Source organism: Arachis duranensis, chromosome 2, assembly GCF_000817695.3.
Source record: "Arachis duranensis cultivar V14167 chromosome 2, aradu.V14167.gnm2.J7QH, whole genome shotgun sequence".
Lineage (NCBI taxonomy): Eukaryota > Viridiplantae > Streptophyta > Magnoliopsida > Fabales > Fabaceae > Arachis > Arachis duranensis.
Window position 1 is genome coordinate 77,849,706 of NC_029773.3, and position 13,301 is coordinate 77,863,006.

Genomic DNA, 13,301 nt, shown 5'->3' on the forward strand with positions numbered 1-13,301 from the left:
GATCCGCATGATCCGAATTGCTAATGTCAAAAATCACAAAAAACTGCCCCACATTATAGTGTAACACTCCCATACCCTATAACACATACCCTATAACAGAGCATTACACACTCATATGTTCTATAACAAAAAAAATCAGCCGATAATAATGACCATGACGATAACATAACAAAGGAAAAAAAAAGCATTAGCAGTAACAATGCACATTCAAATAATAAAAGAGTACACACAATGATCTAGTTAAATTTGATTACAAATTTGCTTAATTATTTAGTTTTTTTATTTTATTTTTAATATGATATTACGTAATTAAATGTATATTTTATACTAAATTATATATTAAAATTAAATTTATATTTTTAATCTTAAAGATTTTAATAAAACTTTTGAATCTTTAAATTTTTTTAATTATGTTGTGAGTGTTTATTCTCGAATAGAGTTCAAATTCAATTTTTTTTAAATTTTTTAAATTTGATTTTTTAATGTAAAGACTATACTATTTTCGGATGAATAAAATAAAATAAAACAAATTTTATATTGCTATTCCTAATTATTGATTTAAAGATAAAACTCACTTTAATTGAAATGTTAAAATAGTATTAAAAAGTTTATCCAAAAATTAAGAACTATAAATAAATTTTTTAAAAATTTAAAAATAAGATAAAAATAATACAAAATTTAAATATCATTTTAAAATTCATGTTTTCTTTTTAGTTTTTAATGTTAGTGAATATATACAAATTGAACTCATTTTTCACTTTCCTATGTCAAACTTTTCAAGAGAGATACTTTCTCATTTACTTATAGTGAATATAGAATTTATTCAATTTTTTTTTCTGATAAAAACATTTTTAAATATCGAGTAGTCAGTTACCATTTTGTCCCGATATTTATGGTAAAGGAAGAAACTAGGAGATTCCTCTTAAAAACAATGAAACAAGGCGAAATGTAAAACTGGGAATATTTATTTATTTATTTATTTTAAATTAAATAATTACTTTTGAGTTTTGAAAAAGAAGAGGGCGATGAGCCGATGACGCACTTGTTTATAATTTTATACTCTCTTCTCAACTGTCTCGCCGTGTTCATCTCGCGTGCATAGCATAGCAGTCTTCTGCCAACCAAACACACCCTTATTATTATTATTTTTTTATTATAATTATTATTATTCTGCGATCGTTTCACCCTTTCTCCTCTTTCGATCTCGAAACAACTCAGATCTTCCCGATTCCGATTCCCCTTTCCAAAACGCAAAAACGCACTGCCGTTTTGTATTCTCTTTATTCTTCACCTGCTTTGGGTTCGTCGTTTCGTCCACCGCAGTGTCGGTTTTGCGTGGTCGGAGGGAAGTGAGAGAGGATTGATTCTGTGTGTGCGCGTGTATAATAAGAGCCATGCTGTTTGCTTTAAGAGTGTGGTTATGAGGTAATATGGAAGTTGTCGTTTCACTCTTAAGACTAAAACTACACCACAAACTGCAGCAAGAACATGTCGTTTTACATTGGTCGCGAGGCTTCAAAGGTTAGTTTCTTTTCTCTCTCTTTTTTTTTTTAAAAAAATCTCTCTCTCTCTGTATTTTTTTGCTGGTCAATGCTTGATTACTTTGGGTTTTTGAGTGTAGCTATGGAAGAGAATTTGTGCAGAAACGATTACAGAAATCAACCTTCTTCTCGAGAATTGGAAGTACCTACTCGCTGGTCTTGTTTGTCAGGTTCGATTCTTCTTTCTCTTTTTCTTTTTTCTTTTTCTTTTTTTTTTCTTTAAATTTGTATTGAAGTTTTTTTTTTTGAACTATACTTGAGCTCTAGTACAAATTCTTTGTCTTCTTCTTGCTGATGTTGTTAACTGTCTAAAACTTTTTTTTTTGGTCAACGATTTTGTGTCACGTATCCAAGAGTTTGAAACTTTGAATAGCTTGATGTATAGAGTGAATATAGAAGTTGAGTTCTTGGTTAATACTATATTTGACGACTTGTGTGTAAATTTGTTTTTCACAATATCATATAGTATTGTTGAATTAAAGTTGTGATTTGAATGGTACGGATATGTTACCACATATAGAGTTTTATTATGAACTTGAGTTTATATATATGTAAACATAATGTCGGTGTTTTAACTTTTAATGTGGGATTCATGGAACCACTAGCTTTTTTGCAGCATCTTTTGGCAAACTTTGCAATGCTGGAAATTTGGCATTTGATGATGTATCCTTTGGATTTGGATCAATTAATTCTCAGCTGCAACTGACTGGTTCCAATTAGTTATTCCTTCTGAATCTGAATTACAAATATACTCCCAATTTTATGTGGAACCAAGATGATAAAATATTTCATTTCCTTTGCAGCATGTTGTTAATGACAAATGTTTTATTAAGAACTTTTTCTCTGTGATGAACAAATTTTGTGATGTATATATTTGTGTGTTTTCTATGTATGCATAAGGTGTAATGGTACACAGTACATTTGATTTACTTGCTTATTTGGCATATTTAATTTTTCATGCAATGTTTTATGTTTAAATTTAAACTGTATCCCTACAGTACATACATGGCTTGGCTGCTCGCGGAGTTCATTATTTACATAGGCCTGGCCCTACTCTACAAGATATTGGATTCATGATTCTTCCTGTGCGTAATTTTCATTCCCTTCCTTTTCTTTTTAACCCCGAAATATCTATCTTACACAAGGTTATTAAACTCTCGAGTTATCTCAGTTAGGTCCCCGAGGAAGTTTACGATTTTATGACTTGAGCTTATTCAAGTTTACTTGAGCTTGTGAAAGTTCCACGAGTTCAGGCGAAGGCTCGAGTTTGATTACCATGATATTTACATAGTATTTGAGGAACTTCTAATTTATATAATCTTGGTGCTTTAACAGGAGCTTGGACAAGACAAAGCTTATATCAGTGAAACTCTGTTTACCTTTATCTTTGTATCCTTCGTCTTGGTAAGAATTCCCACCATCTCTACATCAAACTCATTGCTTCAGCTTTCCTACATGATTATTATCTTCTGACTGTATTTAACTTTTCAACACCCAAATTTTTTTAGTGATTGGAAGGTGTCTCTTTTGAAAGAGATTACGTTTTACATAACTTTGGCTTCACATTACTGAAGACAGAATTCTATACATTAATTGAGCTTCCCATTTTAGTTTTTGCTGTGGCAATCAATGAAATAAGGCTTAGTGTCTGTGCCATCCTATTGGTGAGGCTGCCATTTATCGTATATTTTTTTCATTGTGACTTTGTGATGTCCGAAAACATTAACAGGAACTCGTTAAGGGACTTCCTTTCAGTAAAATTGGGAATTGGGATACTTATTAGTACTAACTATTGAGAATGATATCTATGAAAACACAAGAAATCAAATAAACCTCTTATGGTGGTTGAAATTTTAAACCTCTCATTTAGAGGCCGAGTTTTGAATTTTCTGAAGCATTATGTGTTCTTGTAATTGGCTTAGCTTGAAGTTTCAGTTAGTCATATAGTACATCATCCTTCCTAATTTAGTGGCTCATGTTCTTTTTTAATTTCTTACCTTTTGATAAGGCCCTTTTATGTGGAGTACTTTGATGATATATTCTTTGTTATATGCTTTTGCAGTGGACATTTCATCCTTTCATATTGAAGAGCAGAAAGATCTACACAGTCCTAATATGGTGCAGAGTTCTAGCATTCTTAGTTGTAAGTATCGACCCTTCTTGTCATGCTAGTTAAATTATTGTTAATCTTTTTAGTATCCTTATAGAATAGATGGGTTCTTAGGGGGTGATAGATCATTGGACAAGAGTTAGTTGACAACACATAATGCTAGGTCTAATCAACATGTTTGATGTTGATTATTAACTTATGTTATTAAGTAGCCTTGCTTTCTTCCCCCTCATATATGGTCAGCCAGAGTATATTTGCTGCCATTTAAATGTTTTAGAGCGAGTCAAGAATAGATGAGCATTCCAGTTTCCCGCTTACATTCTGCTCATGTTTATTTGTTTAATGCAGGCTTCTCAACTTCTTCGCATAGTCACATTTTATTCTACGCAGCTTCCTGGTCCAAACTACCATTGCCGTGAGGTATAATTGTTTAAGAATATGTCCATGTAAAAATTTCATATATCTGAGGTAGTCTTCATGCATGCTAATAATTTGCACAATGTATCATGCAGGGTTCGAAACTTGCCACATTGCCTCGTCCAGATAGTGTTCTTGAAGTCCTCTTGATTAATTGTTAGTATGCGTGATTGTATTGGAGTTGTTGAGCTTTGTTGGCTTCTTTATAGTTTTGTACTAAATTGAATTTAACGTGCAGTTCCGCGTGGTGTGTTATATGGATGTGGGGATTTGATATTTTCATCACACATGATCTTCACTCTTGTATTCGTTCGTACGTATCAGAAATATGGCATTCGAAGGTAAAAATGGCTGTCTTTTCTGAAGAACTAAATTTGTCTAGATTTCATTGCAGTAACTTTTCCTTGGATGCCTTGTTGATTTCATAAAATGCCATAACTGTGACATATTCTTGTCATGCTTACCGTTCTTATTTCTTGTGGTTATTGATGAAACACTAGGTCCATAAAGCAGGTAGCATGGTTACTTGCTATTGTTCAGAGTCTTTTGATAGTAGCATCTCGCAAACATTACACAGTCGACGTAGTCGTTGCATGGTAGGGAAGCATTTTCTGCTTTTGTGATTGGAAAACCATGTTATACGTCACCTTCAATTTAATCTTTATGGTCTCTGACTGCAGGTACACTGTTAATTTGGTGGTATTTTTCGTTGACAAGAAACTGGCAGGTTAGCACATTTGTAGTTTGTACAATTACAATAATACACACTGCTTTCGTCCACTCAACCCGCCTTTTGCCGTTGTACTGACTTAGTTTTTCCGCAGAATTGCCAGACCGGTCTATCGTGGCTGCAACCTTACTACCATTGAGCACGAAAGACAAAGATGGCAGGACCAAAGAGGAGAATCACAAGCTTTTGAATGGGAATTCTGGAGATCCTGCAGATAGGGTATGATGAAAATCTGTGTCCTTTCTCTTGTTCCTCTGGTGTGTAATGTCATTTTCATTGATCTTGACATAACAATAACATGTTTATTTTGCACTTGTTCAGAGGCAAAGAACTCAAGTAAATGGCAAGATCATGGAAGATGTCAACACAATACACCATCCTGACTCTGCAATGAATGGTGCATAGATAGATTAAATATAGAGGGGCCACTACTGTGTACAAATTGAAATAGGGTCCACTGCAAGAATTGCTGTTGGAAAGCTACTACTACAACAATCCTTCAATTTGAAGATTTAGTTGCCTGAACTGAAACATTCACCTCTTAATTCAAATCAGTATAATCCGATTTGTATTAAGTCAAAAATATTTGAATATGGGGTTCTGCTTTTCAACATTCTGCACCCCTGATCTGGTTGTCATGGTTAAATTATCTATAGCATCAGCATGTGCCATAGGAAAAAAAAAATTATTTCCAATCCTCACCACCATCATTGATACCATGTGCATATATTTTTCTTCCCTAGTCTATTTTATTTTATTTGAATCTTAATCCCTTGAATTCACGTGGTGTCCTAATAATAAAAATAAAAAGGGTAAAGCATATATTTTTTTTAAGTTTTGTAATTTTTTTAAAAAATGTTTTTAACGTTTAATTTTATTCAATTTTGTCTCTAATATTTTTTATTCATTTAATTTTGTTTTTAACGTTTTTTATTTATTTCAAAATCATCTTTAAACATTTTTAATTTTGTCTTCAACATTGCAGATGAAGTTAACATTTAGAGATAATTTTGATACAGACTAAAAATGTTAGAGACAATTAAATATGCTTTAAAGTTTAAACATTAGGAATATTTAAAAAAAAAATATAAATATTAAAGATAAAAAATATATTTTAACCAAATAAAAAAGATTATATACCAACAATAAAGGCCTATAATGTAAACGAGTAATTTCAATCCATAGACCAATCGTGCCTAGTTAAAGGCAAATATAACCCTTTTGATTGTGCATGTGAAAAAGGGAAAAAGATTTCACTGAGCCCTAATATGATTAGGTTGGTGGTTAACAAAAACAAAAGAGAGCATGATGACTTTATTATTGTATTATTACTTGAAAATTTGGCTACATGTGTTATGAGAGAGTGCGCATGTGCTTGACCTTGCATGTGTTTTTCTTTTTTTATTAAGAAAAATTAGAAATTACGAATTGCAGTAGTTTTTTGTGTGGGTTGTCCCATTCGTTGTCCGTGGATTACAATCCCAATATGGATGTTCAAGTACCCTCTCCTATTGAAATAGGTTTGCCGTTTATTATACTAATTTACTTAGTCATAAGTCATTGGTGAGGCAGAACATCACATGCATTATGCCTATATTATCCTCATTCTCACATGGGCCCCCTGCCCCCACACTACAAATCTCCACGCGTTTTGTGGCCCTTTTATGCGTTGCTATACGCATTTTAGATCCCCAAGAATAAAGTGTACACCCTGGTTCCTCACGAAACATTAAAAATAAAAACAAGAAAATAATTAAGTTAGATTGGTCTAATAATTAATTTATTAGTCTGATTAAATAAGTGATGGGAGTGAATAATTTATTGTCCAATAATAAACCTTTAAATAAATCTTCCATCCGCAACGAATTGAATTAAGAGATACAATGAAAAATCTAAAAAAAAAAGAAAAAATAAAAAAAGAATAAAAATAAAAGAATAAAAGGGAATCACATGATAACTCAACTTGCACAATTAGTAGCATGTACTTGGGTTGTTTAAGTGTTGGAATTTTTTTAGAACAAAATAAAAAAAATTATTTTTACAAAAAAATTATTCTAGAATTATATCTCAAAATCTTTTTTTTTTTGTGGAGGCAAGTTTGCCCTGCCTTTTAGCAAACTCAGTATATTAACCAATGTTTGTCGAATTCGTCAGCAAATTTATAAAAGAAGGTACTAAGAACATATGCTATAACTCTTAATTCTAAAAAAACCTAGTTTAATTAAGGTGAGAAGAAAAGTTGGGAGTTGAATATTAGACAAACAATAAGTATGACTTTTTTTAATAATGTCGGCGGTAATAGCAATAACATTATCATTGTCTTCGTCTGAAGAATATACAGACACAAGCTGTATTTAAAAATGTCATTACATTTTTGTATTTTCACATTAATATTTTTTAAAATACGTATTCTTGAAAACTCATAGAAAAAAATGAGATGAAATTATATGTTTAAATTATTATGTGTTCAATTATGTGTGGCACATGCATGCAGGGAGCAATGAAAATAATTTTTTTTTTCAGAAAAAAAAAACCTTAAGTGTTATGTCTTTAGTTCGATTTTTAAGATGATGTCTCTGCAACTTAGGACATCGTGTATGCAATTCAGGATGGCAACATAAGTTGACAAGATTAATTTTTACAGTTCTATCTTAATATATTTTTTGTAAAACTCACCTGTTAATATTCACGAGTAGTAAAAAATTTTGTACCATAACCTGATCTTGCAGATATCCGTCTTTCCCTTATATATATATATATTAAATACTATTCCAGGACAGAAACATCTATATTAGTTTTTAGAATAAGACAAGATAAGATACTAAAAACAAGACATAAAAGATAGAAACACAAAAAATAATATCCTTATATTTTGTTTGGTAATAAACTAGTAAAATTATAAAAATTCAATTTAGTCTCATTTTTTTTATTAAAAAAAATTTAGAAAGAAAAATATAATAATAAAAAATATAATTATAAAAAATTAATAACAATAATGAAAGAAAAAATGTAGAATAAATTAGATCTCTTGTTAGTGAGACTATATACTTTTTATTAGGAAGAACATAAAATACACTAATTTAGTATCTCTAAACATAATATTTTTATCTGTGTTTTTCATTTGTCAAATATAATTTTGTGTATCTTAATTCCTACTTCAATGTCTCATACTTAAAAACAAACACAGCCTAGAGACAATATTTCTCTTCATATTCAAGTTTATATTGCAGACGAAATTTTCATTCTAAGAGTTCTAGAAATTCTGTAAATATCATTGAGTCTAGTCTTAGGATTATTCAGTTTTCTTCTTTCTTATTCCTATAAAAAAAAAAAAAGTCATAGTATTAAGAGAGAAATCAACAAAAGTCATAAGAAAAAAAAAAAGTAAGCGATTAAGAAGAAAAGTCATAAAATAAATTTTATTGTATCTTTGTGTCTTGATGCATGTAAAGTGCATTGGTTTACAGCTCATTCTTGACGTTAGTACTCAGGTTTGAGTTTTGCCCTGGCATTTATGACTCGGGATTTAAGTCAATTTGGCATTTTTGAAGCTTGGTTTTAAGCTTCATTATTTGTTTTGGTGTTGAAATTAGTTTTGATTCTTTTATTTTATTTTTGAGTTAATAATTGTAATTAATTGATGATTACAGTAAAATTTAAATATTGTTATAGTGGAGACTGAATATAAATTTTATTACCTTTAGATATTGAACTAAGATATATGACTATGGAAATCTTTATTCCTTTCTTTAATTTGTTCATTAAAAGAATAGACATCAATCATACTGCATTTATTTATAATTGTTTGGATGTGCATAATTATTTTAATTTACCTAATTGATCTTTTATTAACTGTTAATTGTACTATTTGTTATAACTGTTCTTTATGTGTGATTTTTTAATTGTTTGTTTGATTGCTTGTATTTGTGACTTGTTGGTTCGAATTATGGTGGAGTGTGGTAGCTTGTAAGTGAATTAATTATATGTTAGATTGGAGGCCGTAATTTGATTATATGTTGGGACGAAGGTCGTGATTAGATAAATTATATGTCTCCATAAGTTTGGTGAAAATTGATTTGTATTTTGACTTGTGGTGGTGTGATTTGATGATTTTTGGTTTTGAACGAATAATCACGTGACTTGAAAATAGAGATTGAGGTTTGGTGAATGAATGAGTAAAGAATTGGATGGAATTAAGAATTTAAATAAATTGAATTAAAGAAAGAATTTATAAGACTAGCAATGATCATTGCTAATAAAAGGATTTTGATTACATACATATATTCTTCTATAACAATTTTTAAACTCTTCTAGTGAAATCGTGTAGTTAGGTTCTTACCTCCTACAACCGTATCTTTTCAGGAAATAGACGAGAAAGTCAACAAAGATTTTGTTGAATTTTCAGTTGTACTGTATCTATTTATAATATCTTAGTTATTATTTTCTCTCGCCATTATTGTTATATTTTTATAAAAAGAATAGGAGTCGTGATTGTATTGATATGTACCTATGTAATATTTGTAAGTTAGTTGTATAAAAAATCTTTGTATCTATATATGTGCATGTGAAGTATCGTGATTGATTTGTATGTAGGTGTGTATAAATGAAAAAGGTATTTTTGGTTTTCAAAGAAAAATTTGATACGATTTCGAATTAAAGTTCCTATTTTATTATTAAATATGTGGAAGTCGTCATAATCTCCTCATTATCAGAGTGACGCAGACAAAAATGTGACATTTTAGTACTAAGAATGTTACATTTGAAGTCCAAAATTGAAACAAAAAATGAAGAGACAAAAGACAACATGTTCGAAGATGATCAGATTCAACTCTTTGTAAAGAGATTGAGAATATTTATGAAATAAAGACAAAAAAATCTGGTTAATTTAGAAAAGATAAAATAATTGAACCAAGTAATCTATCATTACTGTAAAAAAAAAACTAGAACACTTTAAAGTAAAGTATCCACTTGTGAAAAAGTACAAGAAAACAAGAGAAAAGAAGAAAATATTAATGGTATCATGAAAAGATTTCGAAAATAAATCTAAAAAAGATGAAGAGGAAAAATAAATTTGTCTGATGGCAAATGACAAACAACCTGTTGAGGAGGTAAACAATTTTGTTCTTACCATTAATGAACTCTATGAAATTATTGATGATGATTGAAAATTTTAGCAAGCTTCTTTCTAAATATATAATCAACACAAGAAAGAAAATGAAGCCTTTAAAGGTGAATTTTTTCTCTCTGCAAAAGACTAGGAAAAAAAGTTATGAAGTAAATTTCATTTGTATTTTGTGTTTTTGCATAAAGAATTCTGGTTTAGAATTTATTCTTAGTATTAGAATTCATGTTTGTGTAATTGTGTTATATCTTGACGTGTGTGATTGAGGATTTGCAAAAATGTTTGATAACTAAAGAAAATCAGTCAAAAACAACTATAACTTGTTTTATTTAATATTTATTAATTATTGCAATAATTAATAAATATTAAATAAAACAAGTTATAGTTGTTTTTGACTGATTTTCTTTAGTTATCAAACATTTTTGCAAATCCTCAATCACACACGTCAAGATATAACACAATTACACAAACATGAATTCTAATACTAAGAATAAATTCTAAACCAGAATTCTTTATGCAAAAACACAAAATACAAATGAAATTTACTTCATAACTTTTTTTCCTAGTCTTTTGCAGAGAGAAAAAATTCACCTTTAAAGGCTTCATTTTCTTTCTTGTGTTGATTATATATTTAGAAAGAAGCTTGCTAAAATTTTCAATCATCATCAATAATTTCATAGAGTTCATTAATGGTAAGAACAAAATTGTTTACCTCCTCAACAGGTTGTTTGTCATTTGCCATCAGACAAATTTATTTTTCCTCTTCATCTTTTTTAGATTTATTTTCGAAATCTTTTCATGATACCATTAATATTTTCTTCTTTTCTCTTGTTTTCTTGTACTTTTTCACAAGTGGATACTTTACTTTAAAGTGTTCTAGTTTTTTTTTTACAGTAATGATAGATTACTTGGTTCAATTATTTTATCTTTTCTAAATTAACCAGATTTTTTTGTCTTTATTTCATAAATATTCTCAATCTCTTTACAAAGAGTTGAATCTGATCATCTTCGAACATGTTGTCTTTTGTCTCTTCATTTTTTGTTTCAATTTTGGACTTCAAATGTAACATTCTTAGTACTAAAATGTCACATTTTTGTCTGCGTCACTCTGATAATGAGGAGATTATGACGACTTCCACATATTTAATAATAAAATAGGAACTTTAATTCGAAATCGTATCAAATTTTTCTTTGAAAACCAAAAATACCTTTTTCATTTATACACACCTACATACAAATCAATCACGATACTTCACATGCACATATATAGATACAAAGATTTTTTATACAACTAACTTACAAATATTACATAGGTACATATCAATACAATCACGACTCCTATTCTTTTTATAAAAATATAACAATAATGGCGAGAGAAAATAATAACTAAGATATTATAAATAGATACAGTACAACTGAAAATTCAACAAAATCTTTGTTGACTTTCTCGTCTATTTCCTGAAAAGATACGGTTGTAGGAGGTAAGAACCTAACTACACGATTTCACTAGAAGAGTTTAAAAATTGTTATAGAAGAATATATGTATGTAATCAAAATCCTTTTATTAGCAATGATCATTGCTAGTCTTATAAATTCTTTCTTTAATTCAATTTATTTAAATTCTTAATTCCATCCAATTCTTTACTCATTCATTCACCAAACCTCAATCTCTATTTTCAAGTCACGTGATTATTCGTTCAAAACCAAAAATCATCAAATCACACCACCACAAGTCAAAATACAAATCAATTTTCACCAAACTTATGGAGACATATAATTTATCTAATCACGACCTTCGTCCCAACATATAATCAAATTACGGCCTCCAATCTAACATATAATTAATTCACTTACAAGCTACCACACTCCACCATAATTCGAACCAACAAGTCACAAATACAAGCAATCAAACAAACAATTAAAAAATCACACATAAAGAACAGTTATAACAAATAGTACAATTAACAGTTAATAAAAGATCAATTAGGTAAATTAAAATAATTATGCACATCCAAACAATTATAAATAAATGCAGTATGATTGATGTCTATTCTTTTAATGAACAAATTAAAGAAAGGAATAAAGATTTCCATAGTCATATATCTTAGTTCAATATCTAAAGGTAATAAAATTTATATTCAGTCTCCACTATAACAATATTTAAATTTTACTGTAATCATCAATTAATTACAATTATTAACTCAAAAATAAAATAAAAGAATCAAAACTAATTTCAACACCAAAACAAATAATGAAGCTTAAAACCAAGCTTCAAAAATGCCAAATTGACTTAAATCCCGAGTCATAAATGCCAGGGCAAAACTCAAACCTGAGTACTAACGTCAAGAATGAGCTGTAAACCAATGCACTTTACATGCATCAAGACACAAAGATACAATAAAATTTATTTTATGACTTTTCTTCTTAATCGCTTACTTTTTTTTTTTCTTATGACTTTTGTTGATTTCTCTCTTAATACTATGACTTTTTTTTTTTTTATAGGAATAAGAAAGAAGAAAACTGAATAATCCTAAGACTAGACTCAATGATATTTACAGAATTTCTAGAACTCTTAGAATGAAAATTTCGTCTGCAATATAAACTTGAATATGAAGAGAAATATTGTCTCTAGGCTGTGTTTGTTTTTAAGTATGAGACATTGAAGTAGGAATTAAGATACACAAAATTATATTTGACAAATGAAAAACACAGATAAAAATATTATGTTTAGAGATACTAAATTAGTGTATTTTATGTTCTTCCTAATAAAAAGTATATAGTCTCACTAACAAGAGATCTAATTTATTCTACATTTTTTCTTTCATTATTGTTATCAATTTTTTATAATTATATTTTTTATTATTATATTTTTCTTTCTAAATTTTTTGTATGAAAAAAATAAAAGCAAATTAAACTTTCATAATTTGTTCTAGTTTAACACTAAACAAAATACAAAAATGCTAATTTTTATGACTTATCATTTGTGTTTTATTCCCAGTGTCTTGTCTTGTCATGTTCTTAGAATCAAACGCATCCTAACTGATGGGGTGGCAAAGCAGGTAGCCCGTCGCCTCCCCTCGCCACAAATAATGGGGCGGGCTGACCCATCTCGCTATATAAAGTGGGTTCAAAATGCTAGCCTGCCCCACTTTTGGCGGGTTGGCAAGTTAACTAGCTTAACTTTTTTTTTAAAAATAATTAATTAAAATTAATGAAAAATAATAATTTAAAAATTAAATACAAATAAAAAATAGTCAAATTACAATATAATTTTTTTATTATTTTTTATTTTTAACTTCAATAAAATTATTCAAAATAATATTAGTCAATAAAATTATTTTTATTTTAAGAAATAAGTCACATAATTTGAACATGTATATA

General features: G+C 29.0%; 1 protein-coding gene across 1 annotated transcript; it reads left to right on the plus strand.

The window, feature by feature from the left end:
• Positions 1-1,113: 1,113 nt before the first annotated feature.
• Positions 1,114-5,517, plus strand: LOC107474989 (phosphatidylinositol:ceramide inositolphosphotransferase 1). The gene is made up of 12 exons (XM_016094628.3): positions 1,114-1,521; positions 1,622-1,711; positions 2,540-2,626; positions 2,877-2,945; positions 3,604-3,684; positions 4,000-4,071; positions 4,164-4,224; positions 4,307-4,409; positions 4,569-4,664; positions 4,749-4,795; positions 4,893-5,017; positions 5,120-5,517. The coding sequence occupies exons 1-12, from the start codon at positions 1,489-1,491 to the stop codon at positions 5,201-5,203; spliced, it is 948 nt and encodes a 315-aa protein (XP_015950114.1). The 5' UTR covers positions 1,114-1,488; the 3' UTR covers positions 5,204-5,517.
• The last annotated feature ends 7,784 nt before the right edge of the window (positions 5,518-13,301 follow it).

Excerpts from the sequence above, each read along its gene's own strand:
- LOC107474989 (XM_016094628.3), top strand. The coding sequence starts at position 1,489 with ATGTCGTTTTACATTGGTCGCGAGGCTTCAAAG. Across the intron at positions 1,712-2,539 it reads TCGCTGGTCTTGTTTGTCAG|TACATACATGGCTTGGCTGC; the intron begins GTTCGATTCTTC and ends GTATCCCTACAG. Across the intron at positions 4,665-4,748 it reads GTCGACGTAGTCGTTGCATG|GTACACTGTTAATTTGGTGG; the intron begins GTAGGGAAGCAT and ends CTCTGACTGCAG.